The sequence below is a fragment of the Letharia lupina genome (assembly GCF_014066315.1).
Source record: "Letharia lupina isolate WasteWater1 chromosome Unknown contig_3, whole genome shotgun sequence".
NCBI lineage: Eukaryota > Fungi > Ascomycota > Lecanoromycetes > Lecanorales > Parmeliaceae > Letharia > Letharia lupina.
In genome coordinates, this window is record NW_023502972.1 from 892,309 (window position 1) to 912,591 (window position 20,283).

General features: G+C 34.1%; 6 protein-coding genes across 6 annotated transcripts; 3 read left to right on the forward strand and 3 right to left on the reverse strand.

The window, feature by feature from the left end:
- Positions 1-611: 611 nt before the first annotated feature.
- Positions 612-2,169, reverse strand: HO133_007178 (uncharacterized protein; the record flags this gene model as incomplete). Its single annotated transcript, XM_037298071.1, has 3 exons — positions 612-1,920; positions 1,978-2,108; positions 2,161-2,169. The coding sequence occupies 3 exons, from the start codon at positions 2,167-2,169 to the stop codon at positions 612-614; spliced, it is 1,449 nt and encodes a 482-aa protein (XP_037156706.1).
- Positions 2,170-3,013: 844 nt separating this feature from the next.
- On the reverse strand, positions 3,014-3,708 carry HO133_007179 (uncharacterized protein; the record flags this gene model as incomplete). Its single annotated transcript, XM_037298072.1, has 3 exons — positions 3,014-3,231; positions 3,287-3,532; positions 3,639-3,708. 3 exons carry the CDS (start codon positions 3,706-3,708, stop codon positions 3,014-3,016), a joined length of 534 nt encoding a protein of 177 aa, XP_037156707.1.
- A 673-nt stretch (positions 3,709-4,381) lies between these two features.
- Positions 4,382-5,523, forward strand: HO133_007180 (uncharacterized protein; the record flags this gene model as incomplete). The annotated part of the gene is made up of 4 exons (XM_037298073.1): positions 4,382-4,423; positions 4,482-4,818; positions 4,885-5,063; positions 5,116-5,523. The coding sequence occupies 4 exons, from the start codon at positions 4,382-4,384 to the stop codon at positions 5,521-5,523; spliced, it is 966 nt and encodes a 321-aa protein (XP_037156708.1).
- Positions 5,524-6,112: 589 nt separating this feature from the next.
- Positions 6,113-8,185, forward strand: HO133_007181 (uncharacterized protein; the record flags this gene model as incomplete). Its single annotated transcript, XM_037298074.1, has 2 exons — positions 6,113-7,619; positions 7,671-8,185. The coding sequence occupies 2 exons, from the start codon at positions 6,113-6,115 to the stop codon at positions 8,183-8,185; spliced, it is 2,022 nt and encodes a 673-aa protein (XP_037156709.1).
- Positions 8,186-8,310: 125 nt separating this feature from the next.
- On the forward strand, positions 8,311-8,976 carry HO133_007182 (uncharacterized protein; the record flags this gene model as incomplete). Its single annotated transcript, XM_037298075.1, has 1 exon — positions 8,311-8,976. One exon carries the CDS (start codon positions 8,311-8,313, stop codon positions 8,974-8,976), a length of 666 nt encoding a protein of 221 aa, XP_037156710.1.
- A 117-nt stretch (positions 8,977-9,093) lies between these two features.
- HO133_007183 (uncharacterized protein) lies at positions 9,094-10,205 on the reverse strand (the record flags this gene model as incomplete). Its single annotated transcript, XM_037298076.1, has 2 exons — positions 9,094-9,741; positions 9,816-10,205. The coding sequence occupies 2 exons, from the start codon at positions 10,203-10,205 to the stop codon at positions 9,094-9,096; spliced, it is 1,038 nt and encodes a 345-aa protein (XP_037156711.1).
- Between the last annotated feature and the right edge of the window lie 10,078 nt (positions 10,206-20,283).

The window sequence follows — 20,283 nt, forward strand, 5'->3', positions numbered from 1 at the left end:
TCAACAAGCGAAGCAAGCAAGCAACCAACCAACCAACCATCCCATCAGACGCATGCCCCGTCTTCCACAGCCAGACAGCCAGACAGCTAGCCGGCACGGAGGACGGTCGTACAATTTGGACACGTGACGCGACGGTGGGATTGGGTTGTTGGGGGCGTCACTCGGTGTGAGGTTGACCCGTGGCCCCCGATGGGTTTTGGGATGCGGGGGGTCCGGAACGTGTCGTCTCCTCGGGGGAGGCACTGGTGGCTGATCTGTGGGGGGGTGGTTTTTTGGTCGGGAAGATGGAGAGGGTGGAGAGGGATGCGGTTGTTGTGCGGTGGAGGCGATGACATGATGGCCGTCAATGGTTGCACCGGTAGTCCATGGCTATCGTGTTTGTCCTAGACGTTGATTTCTCAAAATTGGCTTCTCTGCAAGAGGAGTGAGTTGCTAAAGAATACTTCTTCGGGATTCTAATAAACAATAATCGAAGAAGCACGGAAGCCTACAGTGTATCCGCAACGCCTCCGCTGTACAACATGTAATCCACGCCTCCGCTGTGTATATTAAAGAGCGCTCTCAGCCTAGCTGTGTACCAAGACCACCCCTGAAATCCCCATTAGAAAACACTATAGCTGAAAGAAAAAGGACAGAGCCAGGAGCCCAACAAGTCCATAGACCCCAATCTCCTTACGACCCGCGGCCCCTTTCTTTGTAGGCGATGGAGTTGCGGCTGTTGTCGACGAAGACTGGCCCGAGGTATTGCTGCCATTTGGCGTGTTGCTCTCGTCATCAGCGAGCGGCTTGATGGCCAGATTCTTGATTACGTTGCTATTTGCGTCATATACCGTGTCCGCCACTGTGGTGGTAGTCACGCTGACGAGCTTGCCCTGATTCGGATTCGAGATGCCATTGTCAATCAGCGTTTGGCCACCCGAGGGCACAGCTGGAAGGGTCCATGAGGTATTGAAACCGCTGGAGGAGATCAGACTGCTACTGCAATTCGCTGATTGGACGCTTGTAGCGGAAGAGTCCATGCTCTGCAGAGCCTTGACATCCAGAGTGTTGTACTGCGTTTGAAGAGCATTGTAGTCATTTCGTAGCTGAGCTGTGCCATTGTCGTAAATCCATACCAATCCATAATTGTTGTCCTCCTCATAGTATTCGTAGACCACACCACCACTCATAACGGAGGTCATATTGCCGTAGAGCACGGGGACTTCGTCGAAGACACGAGGCTCCACCTTGTTGCAGCCGTACTCAGAGAAGAACACGGGAATGCTTGTATTGCCAAAGGTGGAGATGATGGTGTTATAGCCAGATGCATCGTAATTTGCAGTCAGGCTGGTAGGTCCACACCAAGTATAGGAGTTCAGGCCGAAGAAATCGGAGCGGGATAGATCGGAGGACTGGCCGTTGATATCGCAAGAAAGGTAATTCCAGGAGTCGGTCAAGATCTCCGAAACGTCTGCCGCAGAATAGCCAACAGGTATTGGACGACTCATGTGTTTGGAGATATAATATTTGAGATCCCTGGTCACTGCTCGGATATATGGCGGTGCAGTCTGCCCAGTGGCGATAGTGTTCATCACTTCGTTGGCTGAGATGAAAGCCAGAGTGTTTGGGTACTGCCCAAAGGCTTCCACCACACTGAAAATGTGGTTCAAGTAGGTCGAGCTGTAGGAGGTAACCAGGTTCCCAGGATCCAAACTCTGGAGTGGCAGAGGTGAATTGACATCTATGAACATGTAAATGCCGACAGCATTGAAGATGGAGGCGCACAGATCATGGTTCAAGGTCGGATCAACATTGTAGACTCGAATCGTGTTAATACCGAGCTGTTGCATGAGGGCAGCGTCACGGAGACAACTGGTGCCATTGCTCAGAGGATCAGCGTCAGATGTGGCACTGAAGGCGTCGGAACCGCCTGGTTGGTAGCTGGAAAGAGTGTCAATTGTGTTCTTCCAGCTTTAAAAAATGAATAGTGCCACGCACGCTACGCCAACGATCTGAAAGCGATCGCTCGTGACATTGTTGACAAAGTTTGCACCTTGGACCTTCACGTTCTGTACGGCTGAGGTAAGGGTTGCGCAGAGCAGGAGGCCTGCACATATGGGATTGAGGAACTGTTTGAGTCAGTGGGGAGGTAGACGATGCTTTGTGGGGCAGTAGTCTCACTCGAAGCATTATTGGTACGAACGGGAGATCCTCTGGTGTATGAACGGGACCGTCTCGTGTCCGCGCGAGTATTAAATGTCTACTGTTGGGAAAAATGGAAGTTTGGAAATTGATTGGACCAGTTATGATGGAGAAAGAGAGGAATCCGACAAAAGGACGGTAAAAGGGTGTGAAGTTGAAGGATTGTGGCAAGAGCAATCCAGTTGCTCCAGTCTCTCAGATGGAGTGTACATTGAAATGGTGTCGTCAAGGGACAGGAAGAAGGCAATAAGGTACAAAGACCCATACCCTAATTCGTACCTATGCATAGGTACTGTACCTAGTAATGCAGTATGCAATATGCGCGCCCCCTGCGGGTCACATCCAGCCCGAAACCACGGGTCCAACTCCTTTTAACTTCCTGACACGCCTACCCAAGTACCAAGCTCACACCCCGGCCAAGACAATTCGACACGACATTTAATGCGCCTAATCTTACAACCGGTTTCACATGAACCTTCGTTTCACACTTGCAAGTTGCAGCACCCAAAATTGAATCACGCTTACATTATTATCGCGTATCTTCCGGCCTCGGATACCTTGTCAGACGGAGTTCGTCAGGTTAGGCCGCCTATAGAAGCAGTCTCCAATTCACTGAGAGCCCCGTACTCTCCTGACCTCATCCAATCGTCCCCGTCTATTTGCACAAAGAAGGGGCTTTGAGCCGCTGCTTGAACCATGCATGCACAGCACTATGTACAATGGAGTAATACATTCATATAAGAACCCGACCGACACGCTAAAACGGCCTTGGAGGAGAGATGCTGTCGAAGACGATATCAGAGGCGGATGTAGGTAGCTGACGGAATGGAGCTCAGTCGTCAATCCCAGTCGAGGAACCAGGTCCTGAGCCAGAGCCTCCCGCACCAAAGGGACCAACGCTGATGGTCGGATCCAAAGCAATCATCTCTGCTAATATGTCGATGACCGGCTTCGGGACAGTCTTGTCGTAGATATGGATAAGGTCTCGTGGTTGAGGATAGACCTTGAGAGCCTTGTAGAAGCAGAGCGCTGCCTCGATTTGCTTGGAACCTGGAAGTCGGTCTTAGCATGCAAAGCTTCACCCATAGCTGAACGCTGAACGTACCGTCCTGGCAGAGAACTTCCCCTTGCCCGACTTCGTTCATGAAATATGCCTCCTTGTCTTCCACATCCGTAGGAAACCCCTCTTCTCTGGCCGCGCTCACAGCATCTTCGATGATCTGCTTCTGCTGTACGCCTTGTGCCTCTGCTTCTTCCTTTGCAGCTCGTGCTTCCCTTCGCGACTCTCTCTTAAGGGCTTTCCTAAAATCTGGATCTGACCGCCGCTTATGATCAAAATAGACCGCGTATGCTGTGTATAAATAACATCAGCCAATATGTAAAGAGAGAAAGGCGGGAAATAAAAAAGCAACTAGCTACCGCAGATGCTATGTGAATAAGCATGTGCTATCACTTACCAAGGAAACCGGTTATGATAGCACCAGCGGAAGCTATCACAATCGTAGATGTCCGGACAGAGGAAGACATGCTGGAGGTCTTGAACAAGTAAGAGCAATTGATAGCACAGAGACCTCTCTTTTCATGTAGTCTCTCTGACCAGGGAGAAGCTGGACGTTTGATATCAATCTTTCTGAACGGCCATAAATTTCTTGTAAGCTCAGATCGACACCGCCAAGAAGACAGAAATCTACCCCGACTGGGTCTCGGGTAAGCGCCGCCCTACGAATTGGTTTGTTCGCTCCGTAATGTCCTTCCCGTATCATATCAAAACACCCACTTTTTACGTTTGATAAGATACCTGTCCTTCAATAATCAGAATGTTCCCGGGGCAAGCGCTATTCAATGATAACTAGCTTCAACTTGCCGTCGTTTTGTGTACTAGTAGTCGGTGCTACATCACTTTATCTGGCGTCGCCGAGCTGACGTTCTCCTTCAAGACAAAACAAGACAAGATACGGGTAAGACAAGACAAAAACGAGATTAACGTGGCTTGCTTCTCCGAGCAAAGCCAAGTAACGTTGGCGCCATACTCAGTGGGAACCGAATACATATACCTTCATATTTTACAGATAAACAGAGCAATTGGCACAGGTCTGCAAATCTTACGTTAATAAGACTGAAGCCAACCACGTAAAGTATCTGGTCTAGTTTTGTCGTCGATCTTCAAACCACATAACTGCAACTTCGACCAGTCTTCTCCATGGCAACCTCAAACCACATAATTAAGGTTGCCATTGTTGGCGTGCGTGATATCATGCTATCCACTGCTCCGCCTGCAAATATTCGACTAACAAAGGTAGGCTGGTGGCAACAGCGGCAGCTTCATGACTGAAGCTCTGCTCAAGACTGGCAAGCACACCATTACGGCAATCACACGGGTCGATAGCCAGAACAAGTTGCCAGAAGGCGTGATTTTTAAGAAGGTCGATTACAATAAGCCGGAGACACTCGTTGAGGCACTCAGAGGCCAAGATGCGCTGGTCATCACACTGAGTAATTCCGTTCCAAAAGAGACCGAGATGCAGCTTATCAACGCCGCCGGTGAGGCTGGCGTGGCCTGGATTCTGCCGAATGAATGGTCCCCAGACACCGCGAACGAGGCGATGGTCAAAGACGTGTTTCTTCTCCAGCCGAAGGGTGAGCAATCTCATTGTATATGCACCATATAAGACACTCACTGACCACAGACTGTTGTGCTTGCAGTGGACACTCGCAAGGCCATCGCAGATCTTGGCAAGAGTTCTTACATCGCTGTATCTACCGGCTTCTGGTATGAGTGGGGTCTGGCTATTCCTGCGGGCTTTGGTATCGACTTTGCCAACCGCATCGTCACTCTCTTCGACGAGGGTGAGACCAAGATCTCTACCTCAACGCGGCCACAGGTACGCCTACAATTGTCAAACACTTTTGTGACAAGCGACTAACTCTTGCTAGGTTGGTCGTGCTGTCGGCGCTCTTCTCAGTCTGCCCATTAAGCCCGAAGGCTCGAACAAAGAAGCCTGCCTTGAGAATTTCAAGAACAAGGTAGTCTATGTCAAGTCCTTCACCGTCAGCCAGAAAGATATGTTGGAGTCCGCTCTTCGCGTGACTGGTACCAAGGAAAACGACTGGACCATCACAAAAGAGCCAGCTCAGGAGCGGTACTCCAGCGGTATCAAGGAGATGCAGGAAGGCAAGCGCATTGGTTTTGCCAAGATGATGATTACCCGAGTCTTCTATCCCGACGGTTGCGGTGACTTCGAGCACAACAAGGGCACGCTTAATAGTTTGCTCGACTTGCCTCAGGAGGACATTGATGAAGCGACCAAGGCTGCGATCGAGCGCTCGAAGACTTCCAACTAGTTTAAAGAGTAAACCCTTTATTTTATTTTTATTCGATAATCAGAGTAGATTATTATTAGTTGTCCCATGAACATCATTATTTCATTCATTGTTCAACAACTTAGTCCATGCTTAATTTAAATGGTTATTGGGTATTAGGATGGGTGGTCGCGAGAGTAACGTTCCTTTTGTCGGGCATGGAAGATGTTCTTGAGTAGATAGCTTTAGCAGTGGAATGGGCAATGCCGTGATCACTTCGGAAGCATGATCAGGCCGACAAGAAAAGGATTCGACGTGCAGTCGCTTTGGACTTTCACGATCAGTCGAACGCGATCCACTTGACCGTCATAGAGAAGCATTGATACACTTTCTAAAATTCGAACCCTTATAACTCATCGTTCTACAACAATATAATAGAAAGTTGAGTACTCAATACGCTTTTCAGATATGTAATTATTCAGGGTCAATATAAGAAGTAGAAGTGCTTATTCCTCTGAAAGTGGCAGTCTTTTACCGCCAAGACACGGCGCTAAATTCTCCCGACATCTCGCCCAGGCTTCATCTTGCGCTTGGCATCTCCCTCTAGCATTGCGATGCAGGCTCGGGCGCTATGGAGGACAAGGGGAAAGGCTTTTCCTTACGCCAGAAGAAGTCACGTCAAGCCGTGCCGAAGCAGATATCTGGTCCAATTCAGACAATCCCCCAAGTCTCCCGGGGTCCTACTCGTCCAAACGTGAACGGCAGAGTCGAGACCTCGACAGCTAATACTTCTGACCTTGTCAAGAGAAGATATTCAACACGCTTCACCAATCTTCCAGACTTCAGCAATGCTGACGCGCCACCTGTCCCATCCATTCCGACCCTGCCTGCCCAATTTGCCCAATCTGACTCTCGTCCATCAACAGCACGACAGAATCAGCAGCTTCAAATAGATGCGAATGCCCTGAAGGACCCTGACCTGCAGATCGAGAGCTATTCTACAAATTTGCTATCAGACGCCTCTGATCAAGAGCTTCGAGACTATCAAGCAAGTCTTCGAAAGCTCAAAAATCGCACCTCGACCGATCTACAGCAGAATGTGTACCAAAACCGAACACAGTTTATCAAGATCTCTAAAGAGGCGGAAAAGCTTAAAGGGGAGATGCGGACACTTCGGGGCCTTATGTCCGAGCTTACGACCTCTCTCAATCAAGCTTCAATGAATGCTGGAGCATCAGAACCGCGCGCCGTATCGGATGATGGTGCAAGGTCAAGAGCTCGCAAGCAGGCAAACAGGAGCTCGGTAGCAAACCTGGAGGCGATGTGGAATACCCAATTGCATGCACTGTGGAAAAATGTCGAGGGGTCGCAGAAGTTCCTGCCCGCTATACCGGGCAGACACGTGGTTCTGGAGCAGAGTACTTGGCTGGAGTTGGATGCTGCTACTTGGAAAGCAAAGCGTTATGCGCATATTTTTCTTCTGAACGACCATCTGATGGTTGCAACTAAGAGGAAGCGGCGAATAGATCCCAATGCTATGACTACTGGCGATGCCGGGCAAAAAAGCTCTTCAAGGACAGTTGCCGACAAATGCTGGCCTCTGCAGGATATCGATATGGTCGACCTTGCATCTGTTGGATCGTCGGGTATTGGCGACCGAGGTGCAATGTCCAACGCAATCAGCATTAGATACGGCCACGAGTCCTTCACGTATCGTAGCGACAAGTCATCGACTACGGAGAAGATGAACCTTTTACAGGCTTTCCGGAGGACTGTTGATGAGCTGCGGAGGGCCCTGCAAGCAGATATGGAAGAAAACGTCAACAAGAGCAAGGAGACTATAGACTATCTGACCACCAGAGACCCAGCCCTGTCCAACAAAACAAACCTGCTGAGATCACTCAGTGGCGCCAAAGACCGTCCCGAAATCCTAATCGATGTGGACGGAAAGCACCAAAACCTTCGGTGGGTCGAGGGTCAGATCGACGAGCTTGACAGCGAGGTGGCTTTGCAAAAATTCGAAGACGCTGTTCGGCATGTTGAGAAACTTAGGAAACTAGCCAAAGGTCTCAAGGGCAACATGTTAGCCCAAGACCTTATCAGCACCAAGGTTGATGAAAGGGCTAGGAAGCTTGCAGGTCAGTACTTTTGGGTTCTTTATCCCACAAACGAAGACTGATATGATACAGACATCCTTGCCCTCCGCCTCACAGCCACTCACGCGCAGTTGACGGCAACCCAAGCCAACATCGCCTATCTCGTCCGTCTCAACTTCACCCCCCTTGCTCGCACCACCTATCTCGCTGCCCGCACTGATCTCATCCACATCCGCGCTCGCAGCATCATGTTTGAAGGCGATTTACCTCGGCACATCAACCAGCTCTCCTATGTCTACTTCTCTTTGATCCGTAACACCGTGAAAACCTATCAGCTGTGTTTTCCGCCAGTCATGATGAGCAGCTGTGTTCAGTGGGCAAAGGAGAGGTTGGACGAGTTTAACGCGCTACTAGAGAGGCAATTGGGCAGTGTGAGGGCTGGCTGCGCGTATTGGAACGATTGCTTGGGGAAGGCTATCGAGAATGCGGGAATGGTTGGTGAGGTGGGTTTGGATTTTGCAAATCTTGTGGGTCTGGGGTTGATAAAGGCAAGGAAGGATGGAGAGCAGGCTGAGAGACAACGAGAGGGAGAGCAGCAGCAGCAATAGCGTTATGAATCTAGTCAAATACCCTACAATTTTCGAGAATTTCCGCCATGGCTACCCGGCGCTCAAATCTAGCACATGACTCCCGAGGCCTCATACGGTTTTCAAATCTCAATCTCCTACCAGTCATGGTCCGCATAAAACACCGTTACCTTCTCGTCCATATTCTCTACCCAGACCCAGCAGATCCACCGAAAGGAAAGATTCCCTCCAAATCCCCAGAAAAAGCACTCCCAGACCTCGTCCAATTCCACAGGCCAAGCCCCAACGACCTGACACCCCAGCTCCTCGCGCGGACAATCAGAGACCAGGTCCTATTATTATACGGAGACTATGGGCTCGGTCTCGTATCTAGCAGTCTAAACGGTAAATTCCACCCCCCTCAATTGATGGACCCTTTATTGACGCTGAATCCAGTCAAATACCTCTCCCCCGCAACCTCCACCGCCATAGTCCGCTGCTCTCGCGCACACTACCGACTCGTGTGGGCCGCTCTGTCCTTCATGACACAGCTAACAAAGACGTCTAAACAGGGGCAACCGAGAGCCTGCGCCATACAGGTGGTCAGGGTGTCTGGTACGATCAAGAAGGCTGAGGAGGAAGCTATCAGGAGGGCTAGAGCTGCGATACTGCGGGCGAAGAGGGAGAGCGGTGAGGGGAGTACGGATGGGCTCTTGGGGATACTGGGGAAAGATGACGAAGAGGTGTTGCAGGGTGGGAAAAATATGACGGCTGGATCAGATGTTTCAGACGAGGATGATGAGATGGGAATGGGATCCGACGGAGAAAGCTGAACGAGTTGCGAGAGAACAGACTGGAACCGAGATTTCTTCGGGACATGCACACCCAAATGATCAAACGCTGTTTTCGGGGACCAACGCCTATCGCTATGCAAAGACCAACACTGAGCATCATGATCGCCGCAGCACCTTCACGCCGCTGTCAGGGACAGGACCCATCTCTTCAACATCACTATCCTCCTCTCCACCGTCCTCAGTCAACGGCGGCGTCTCCTGGGCCCTAGCCTCTTCCTCCCGCTCTTTCGCCTCCAACTCATCAAATTCTTCCTTTCGATCAATCCACCGCTCTTGCACATCATGGATCGTCATCCCAGTCATCCCCTCCCTCATGGCAACCTGCCACACCGTATCGTTCGCTCCTTCAGCACCACCAAATGCATATCCTCCAGCTCGATCAATGGCCTGCAGCAGCGTCATCATGCTCTTCTTATCCTCGACCGCCAAGGTCTCGAAGCCTACGAGTCCGAAATCTTCCACTAATTCGACGACTGCGTTGTTGAGACCTTCGAACTTAGGATGCCGCATCACTGGGTTCTCGTTCGCTAGGTGAGGGAGCAGGTATGAGAGGTCTTGGACTTCTGTGTAGAAGTCCAGGTTAAACGGAAGAGGTCCATAGCTCGCGAGCTTGTCGATTTTTGTCATGACGTTAAGGTGTGGAAGGTCCATCTGGAGCATGGCTCTCAGAGAAAGCAGGAGCGTCGAGATATATAGCGAAGGCAGTGTGAGACAGTATGAATCAGTCAGATGCAGTGCTACTAGCTAAGCCACCCCAACACATCAGCTTCATCTGCTCGAGCATCGACACTCTAGAAAGGCTGCAGGGAAAAGCGGACTCTATACCCAAGCTTCTGTATCCTAAAAAAAAGATTCCTCAAACTCGAATGATGCGTAAAGAGCTCCACCTGGCCCGGACAATCAAACAGCACATAATCCTCCCCAAGGCCCCTCAAGCCCTCGTCCAACCAATCTCCGTTATGCTCGAGCTCCTCAAGCGCATAAAGCACTCCCCCGTTCGGCCCCAGCTCTTCCTCCGCCATGACCTCTTCAAGCGTGACCAGGTCCCGCACGTCGAGCGCGCAGGGGTAGGACGTGCGATCGTTGGCCGGGTCGAGGTTCACGACGGAGCATTTGCGGCCGATGGCGGAGAGGAATTGCTGCATGCCGTCGCAGTAGGTGGACTTGCCGGAGCCGGGGGGGCCGATGATCAGCTGGGCGAAGGGCATGGTGGGTGCTCTGTGCCGTTGCAAACGCGTTGGCCACCAGAGTTTGTGGCAGTTGTGTGTGGTGGCGAGCTTTGGCTCGCTCAGAGGTTGCCGCTTTATTAACGCATACCCCGCAGTACCTGCCTGACTTTTGTTGCTACATACCTGTTATCACTAGGAAACGCATTTTACTAGGAAATGCAGTTTTTTTAAATTTAATAAATCCGACGTAATATTAAAATACTTACTTTTCATTAAACTTCTATAGTAACTAGATATAATAATAATAAAAAATATTAATCTTCTATTATTAACGATATTAAAATATCGAAAAATCTAATTTATCGTTTTTTAGATCTTATCGATCTATCTATTCGTAAAAAAATCGTTATTATCTCTTCTTCTTCTATCTCTTATTTTACTATATCTTCTTTTATTATTACTTTCTTATTACCTCTTTTATCTTCTCTTATATATTTTTTATATCTTTTCTTTTATCTTATTATAATTACTATAATAGAGTAAGTATTAATAATATTAATAAGTCTAATATAGAAGATATAGTAATCTTTTTTTAATTAGATTTCTATTTCTCTTTATATCTTTAAAAATAGCTAGTTCGAGATAATATATATTTCGAAATTACTATTTAAACTATTTTATAGCGAATTAATTCTTTCGCTATTAAATAATATTAAGATTTATAATCTATACTTCGCTTTAATATATTTATTTATATTTAACTTTATTCTTTTTTTATTAATTTATCTTAATAAGATATTACTTATTAGAGTTAAATTATATACTTTATTAAGCTTTTTTAATATTATAAAATTATTATTATTAATCTTAATTTATTAATTTAGCTAATTAATTAATTTTATATTTATTAAAATATAGAGTATAAAAACGAAGCTATTATTAAATATTACGATTATAATATCTATAAATATACTCGATAATAATTCTAATATTTTAAGTTTTAATTTATTAAGAATAATTTATAATTTAATTAAAAAATAACCTACTCTTTTATTATATATATTTAATATTCTATTTTATTACGATATTCTTTCTTATTATTTAAATTAATTAAATAAAATCTATTTTATTTATTATATAGCTATCTTTAAACTTTATATTCTTTTTTAAATATTTATAATATATAATTATTAAAAATCTAAAATATTTAATATTTAATAATTAAAGAATATATATAATATAAGTAAATAGATATAAGAGAATAATATTATTATTAATATAGAATTTAATAATCTTAATATTAATATATAATATATATCTATTAAATATAAGAAAACGATATTATCTTTTAATAATTTATCGAGTTTATAATTTAAAGAACTTATAAGAAGTAAGTTAAAAGCTCTATATATAAAAAGATATAATTTATATATATCTTATAAATTACTCTAGATCTAACACGTTATTTATTTAATTATTTTTATTTATATAATTTATATAGCTTTATTTTTAAAGATAATAAATAATATAAAAAGTCTTTTATTAGCGGAAATATACTTAATAAAAGATATCTATTCTCTACTTTTATTCTAAGCTTTATATATATATATATATATTATACTTAGAATATATAACTTTTATTTTAATATTAGAACTAAGAGTATTTTCTTTTTTATTTATATTAATTATATTAATTATCTAAATATTATACTTCTATATTACTAACTCTATAAATTAAAATTATTATAATAACTTCGCTAAATTATAAATTATAATATATTCTTTATTTAATAATTAATTAAATTAACTCTATAGATCTAAATAATATCTTAAAAAGCTTATTACTTAATTTATACTTAATTTTTTATAATTATTTTTTTCTATTAATATTTTTTTAACTATATATTTAATAGAAATAACTCTTAAAGATTAATTTTACTCTACTATTTATAGAATTTATAATTTTAAAGCTTACTTCTTAGTAGAACTTAACTACTATTTATATTAATATACTTTTTAATAAAAATAAGTCTTTTTAGTAATATGTCGAGTAAGAGTAATAGAAATAAGACTATAATATAATTATAAGATAGTAAGATCTCTTTTAATAAAACTACGTAGTAGCTATATAATTACGAGATCTAGATATATAGTTAATAGAATAAATAAATTAGTTATTAGATAAATTAATAATTAAAGAAAAAAGAAGAAAAAGAAAATTTATAAGTATTTAAGACTTCTATTAAGTATATTAGATATTCGCTTTAACTATATAACTTATAATCTAATAAATAATATAAGCGAGATCTATTAATAAACTTTAAATACTTTTATTCTTATAATTACTTTTTTCTTTAGAAGATTTAATCTCTAAATCTTATTATTATTATATTTTATAAATAAATACTTATAAATCTATTAATTTCTTATATATTATTTATTATTAGCTTAAATATAGTTTAAATTAATATATATAATAATAATAGTATATTTAAATTACTTATTTTAAAGTCTTTTTAAATATATTATTATATTAATATATTAAATCGCGATAATATAACTATATATATTATTATCTTAATTAATAGAATATAGATATATAATTATCTTATTACGATACGCTATTATCGCTATTATTAAGCGCTATTATTACTAGTATTACTTTATAATTATAATAATCTTATTATTATAATCTTAAAAGTCGCGCTAATAAGTATAAAAATCTTATTTATTATTATTAATAATATTATTAATAAATATTAAATCTTTCTTTATATTTATTATCTTATCTTTATTTCTTTTTATTATAATTAATATATATAAAAGAATAAGATAGAGCTAAGCTTAAAAATCTTAAATTTATATATATAGTTAATTATAAATTTAAAGTTACTACGCTCTTTAATTAGATTAACTAAGTTATCGTAAGTAAATAAATTAGCGTTCGTAACTATTAAAAATATCTTACTCTACTTTTAACTCTTTAATAACTTTACTATTTTCTATTAAAATTTTAAGATTTTTTTTTAAAATTATAGAATAAAATGTGGGCTTTTAGATAAAAAAAGAATTTCTAAATTTAGTCTTTTAATTATTAAAGCGCAAGAAATTCAAATATCGCTTATTAAAGTTCGCTTATCAAAGTTCGCTCGATAGTCGAATAGCCTTAATTAAAAAATAGATACGTATTATTTAGTTTTAGAATAACTTTTTAATTTTCTATTAAAATTTTAAGATTTTTTTTTAAATTATAGAACGAGATATGGGCTTCTAGAGAAAAAAAGAATTACTATATTAAGTCTTATAGATATTTAAAGATAAGAATTTCAGATATCGCTTATTAAAGATCGCTTACTAAAATTTACTCGATAGCTCTAATTAAAAAAATGATTATGAATTTAATTTATAGATCTTTACTCGTATTATAATAATAAATTATATATTATCGTAATAATATAGTATATATATCGATTAAGATAATAATTAAGTAAGATTAAAGTCGCTTAACTAGATTAACTTTATATATAATAAATATCTCGAAAAATACTTTATAATACTTTTTAAATAGTATAAAAAGTATAAAAAGTATATTAATAATATTTACTTTCTATAATCTTTACTTATATAACTCTTTAGATTATTAAATTAATAAATCGATATATAATAATATAAGATTTTTAGCTTATAAATATAGCTATAATTATTATTATATCTATTATCTCTTAAATTCCTTTATTATTATTACTCTTATCGCTCTTTATAAATAAAAGAGATATTTAATAATTAAGAGATTATACTAATATATATTAAGACTCTTCTTACTTATATTATATATATATACTTATATATAACTTTTATATAATCTATATTACTTTATCTATTAATTTATATTAATATAAATATAAATAATACTTTTATAAAAGTTATCTTTATATACTCGACTTATCTCTCTTTTATTATTAAATAGTTATTCTTATTATAATTATCTCTAATAGAAGTATTTATCGCATTTTACGCGTTTAAGAGAATATAAGATATTTTAATTAATATATATTAGAGTATATAGCTAATATAAGTAATTATTCGTCGCGTCGTTATCTCTAATACTTCTCTCGCTATTCTTACTACTAAGTCTTCTTATTATCTAATAAATTTTCTAAATAAAAAGTTACTTTTTAATATAAGAGAATAAATAGATTAATATTAAATAGTATTAATTATATATATAGCTTTAATAACTATTTTTCTTATAATATATAACGCTTTAACGCGTTAGAATAAGTTTATAAACTTTTTAATTATATTTATTAAACCTTTTATTTATAATTTTATTTATCTATTTAAACTCTTTATTACTACTATTTACGTTACGTAATAGAGCGAGAAATCTTAATAGAATTTCGAGAGAGATTAGAGTTAAGATAGAGTTTCTATTAAGAAATAGTCCTAAGTGAAATCATATGCATGAATAATGTATGTGTGTGGTGTGATAATAATGAATTATAGGAGGCCTGTAGTAGAAGAAGTCTCTATAGTATCGTAGTGCCAAGGCACTAAGCCTAATCGGGACGCCTAGTAGAGGAATCCGTAATAAATGCCATCGAAGAAGAAAAATGACAGCGTCCTCGCTGCAGACATGGAGAAAGCAGAAATACACTATATGCCGTAAGCCTACTTCTCCTAAATCTTTCCTAAAACACCTATCCTTGGCCTATAGCCTCCATATCCTTTGTATATCGAATATAGTCGAGCGGGGAGGCGAGAAAAGAGGTAAGAAGAGAGGCGAGAAGAGAGGCGAGAAGAGAGGCGAGAAGTGGAGCGTTACTGAGGCGAATGGGAGACTCTCCGCAATGATGTATAGTAGCCTAGTAAGGAATAGTGGAGAGTGTATCGGCTTGAATAGAATTGCTATTACCCGTACTCTTATTCTTTATAGTCTTCTCCGTAGGTTTCTCCGCAATTTCGTCTGTATTTGACTGTTGCTATGGCTTATACTGAGGAGCGATAACTTGATACTCAGTAAGGTGGAATTTAGCTTTAATGGCTGCTAGTCTAATCTTAAAGGCTATTATTCTAGTCTCGAAGGCTGTTATAGTCTAACTGATTGCGTTATCGATTATAACTTATAAGAAGACTATTTACTCTACTGTAAAGCTAGATATAAAGCTGAAAATGTAACTATTATACGCTATGGTGGTAGGATAAATAATCTAGTGAAAGGATCGCTGTAGATAAGTGTGGTAGAGTTCGATTAAGAGCTAAACTAAGGCGAGATAGACGTTTTAGAGACTCTAGAGATACTATACTCGATAGAAGTAGTATTCTCTATATATTTCTTCGATAGTAAGTATTATAGAATTCGTATAGATGCTAGACGAAGACGAGGTAGACGAAGTAATAAGAAGACTACCCTAATTAGAATCAGAGTATTACTATTATTATTAAGGAATAGTTCTAAGTGAAATTATATGCATAAATAATATATATGTATAGTGTAATGATGATAAACTACAGAAGGCCTATAGTAGAAGAAGTCTCTACAGTGTCGCAGTACTAAGGTACTAAGTCTAATCGGAACGCCTAGTGAAGGAATCCGTAACAGTTTCGAATCGAGATTTTAAACTTTCTCGAAACCTTAATCTCATTTTAACTCGAAGTGAGATTTCGAGATATATTTTATAATTATAACTTAATATTAAAAAAAAAAATTTATATAAAAATTTATTATAAGATATTTATTTAATATATATCTATAATAAATAAAAGATTTTAATTATATTTCTTACAATTCTTTAATTTTAATTATATTTCTTATAAATATTAATATAAATTTATTCTAGAATACTTTTAATAATAAAATAATTTTTAGAGACTATATAAGATTAATTATAATTTATTTCTTTTTTATATTCTTTATAATTATTATAATCGCTATTAAATATAAATAAATTATATTTATATTACTTATTAAATTTAAATAAATATATTTATAAAAAGAATCTTTATTATTAATTCTTAAAGATCGCTATTTTAAAGATTTATTTTTTATATTATTACTTTATCTTACTTTTTTAATTTATTTAATTATATTCTTATCTACTATTTAAACTTAAATTCTTAATTTTATTTTCTTAATAATTTTTAATATTTTATCTCTTTTTTTTATTAGAATTTTAATTATTAATAATTAAAGATCTTAATATATAAAATTTCTTCTATTATTATATTTATTTATAGCGCTTATATTAAAAATCTATTAACTTTTAATTTTAATTTTATTAATAAAATATTATTTTTTATTCTCTATTCTATTCTATTATTCTTATTTTTCTTATTATTATTAATATATTAATATCTAAATAAATTATTAATTTTTTTTATCTCTTAATTTCTATATTAAACTCTTCTTTAATAAAATTATAATTTTTAATAAAATTTATAAAATAATATATTTTAAAATTTTCTTTAAAGAAATAATAATTAATTATTATTATAATAAAGAATATTTTAGAATTAAAATATTAATTTTCTTAATAAATATTATTAATAATATTAAATATATATTTATTATTTATTTTAATAATTAATAATATTAAAATTATATAAACTATATAATTTAATATTAAAAAGCGCTTATTAAGTTTTTTTTAATATTTAATAATATTTTTAATAAGATAAAATATTATTTATTATTAATTTAAAGATTAATATTTAGAATAATATTTAGAATAATATTTTATCTTTTAATTTATATTAATTAAATTTATTAAAAAATAATATTAAATTATTATTATTATAAGATATATTTAAATAAATATTTAAATCTTAAAAATAATTATATCGCTATTCTATAGAATTAATAAGCTAAGATATTATTTAAATAAAATCTTTATTATATCTATCGAAATTTAGTTTAAAAGTATTTTAATAAAATTTACTTTAATTTATTATCTCTTATTAAAAATAAAAGATTTTATTTTTTATTTTAAAATTTAATAATATAACTTTATTATAGAGATCTTTAATAAAAAATTAAATTTATTTATAATACTTTAAAAGCTTATTCTATATTATATTTAAAAATTTATATATTATAATTTTTTATAATATATACTTTAGACTTCTTTTTAAATTAATTTTTAATATTTTTTAAATAATTAAAAAATTTATTATAGATTTTAAAGATTTAATATATAATTAGTTTTTTTATTATATTAACTAATTATATAAAGATATAAAATAATTTAATAATATTAATTAGATATTCGATTTATAATTATTCTCAATTATTAAATTAAAATTAAAATATTTAAATTTATAGATTTTTTTTTAGATTTAATTTTAATTAGCGATATCGTATAAATATATATAATATAAAATCTTATTTCATTTTTATATTCTAAAGAATTTTAGAAATATTAAATTTTCTTTTTTTAAAAGCGTTATAGAATTAATGAATTAATTTAATCTTTTTTATTTAACTCTTTTCTTTTAAATATTATTAAAACCTTTTTTTTAAAATAAATTAAAATTAATAAAGATAATAATTTTTTAAATCTATAATATAGTATTTAATTAGAAATTAAAATTAATTATAAAGATAATTAGAAATTTTATTTTCGCTAATATTAATAAGACGCTTAAATTTATCTTTTTTAAATTTTTTTAAATTTTATCTTCTTATTTTATATATTTTAAAATTTCTTATTTATTAAAATAATTTAAATTTTATTAAATAAATTTTTAATTATTAGTTAAATAATATAAATTAAATATAAAAGATAATTAAATTTTATTATAGCGATATTATATTAAATATTTTCTTTAAATATTTCTTTATATTTATAATTATAATCTTATTATTAAAAATACTATTAATAATAATTATTAAGATTAAATATTTAATTTTATAAAATTTAAATTTCTTTTATATAATAATATATAAGTTTTTTATTAATATAAAAATTTAATATATATTAAAATATTAAAAGAACTATATAGAAATTTTATTTAGAATTAATAAAATACGCGTTAATAGTAAGATAGCTTTATTTATTTTTAAAAGATTAATTATCATAAAATAAAAAGTTTTTAATATTATTTTATAAAAATATATTTAAAAATTTAAAATAAATCTCTTAATATTAAATTAGAATTTTTATTTTTATTATATTAAAACTTAATAATTATATAATAAAATCGAGATAAAATAATTATCTTTATAATTTAATATTATTAATATAATAAAATAAAAGTTATAAAGATATAATAATTTAAATAAATTTATTATCTTAATTATTTTAATATATTAAAATTATATACTATTATTAATTTTTAAAATTAAATATTTATTTTATATTTAATTAATATAGTTCTAATTATCTTTTTATATATTATTATTTATACTTTATTAATAATCTTTTAAATTTTTTAAATTTTTAAATTTTTTTATTATCGCTAATTTTAAAAATTATTTTATTTATAAATAATTTAAATAATTTATTATTTTATTATTTACGAGTATAGGTCTATGAATTAAATTCATAATCTATTTTTTTTAATTAGGGCTATCGAGTAAATTTAATAAGCGAACTTTAATAAGAAATCTTTAAATTCTTTACCTTTAAATAATTATAAGACTAAATTTTCAAATTCTTAAATAATTAAAATATCTAAATTACGCTTCCTAATTTGAAAAAAAAATTGAAATTTTTTAATAGAAAATAAAAAAGTTATTCTAAAATCAAATAATATACACCTATTTTTTAGTCAGGGCTGTCGAGCGAACTTTGGTGAGCGATATTCAGATTCCTTGCTTATTAATAACTATAGGACCAAATTTAAAAATTCTTAAAAATTTGAAAGGCGCAAATGACTCTCCATAATTTAAAAAAAAAATCTTAAAATTTCAATAGAAAATAAAAAAGTTATTCTATTCGTGAATAACGTATACCTATTTTTAATAAGAGAGACGCGAAAGGGGAGATTTTGATGGTTGCGGACGCTAATTTATTTACCCGCGATAACTTAGCTAATCTAATTAAAGAGCGTAGTAACTCTAAATTTATAATTAACTATATATATAAATTCAAGATTTTCAAGCTTAGCTCTATCTTATTCTATTATATATATTAATTAATAAGTAAAGATCTATAAATTTAATTTATAGAGTTAAAATTTTCTAAGTTAAATAGAATTTTAATTTTAGTTTTAAGTTAAATTAAACTCTAATCGCTTACTATACGTTTTTAATCTACTTCTACTATTACTCGTGCAATTTAGAAATAAGTTCCCACGCTAAAATAGCGCCGGGAAGTTAGTTAATTAAGTTACTTAGTTCTTCGCAAAATCGTACTAAAATATATCTTATTTTATAGAGAGACGGGCTGCTTAATAAGATATACTCTCTTATTAAATATTAAGATATCGAGAATATAATAATAATAATAGCTATATTTATATATAAGTAATCTTCTAAGTATTTAGACTACTTAATTAACTAATTAAAAACTTTAAATAACTTCTTAATTAGTTATCGTTATCTCAAATTAGATAATAATATTATATTCGCTTTTCGATAGATTAATATCTTTTAGATATCTCTTATTAAAGTTATTATACTTAATAAGTTAAGGCCTATAAATTAAATTTATAGAGTTAGATTTTTCTAAGTTAAATCGAACTCTAATCGCTTACTATACGTTTTTAATCTACTTTTATTACTATAAAATTAATTTAATCTATATAATATATAAATATATATATATAGAGAGAGACGCGTTAAGGTTTAATTAGAAAGATATATTAAGTATAAAGAATTAATCTATAATAATTATTTATAAAAAATAGAGAAAGACTATATTCTTATAGTAAGAAGTATTAAAATATTAAAAAGAAATAGAGATAATATATTAATTAGTGATATAAATCCCACATTATCTTTTATTATAATAAAATCTTTCGAATAATAAAATAGCTATTAGAGTAAGATATCGAATAATTTTAATTTATTTAAATATATATTATTTAATATTTCTTCTATAGAGACTTAATTAACTATAATTATCGTAATAAATTCTTCTCTTATAATATTATTATAGTAATATATTATATTAAT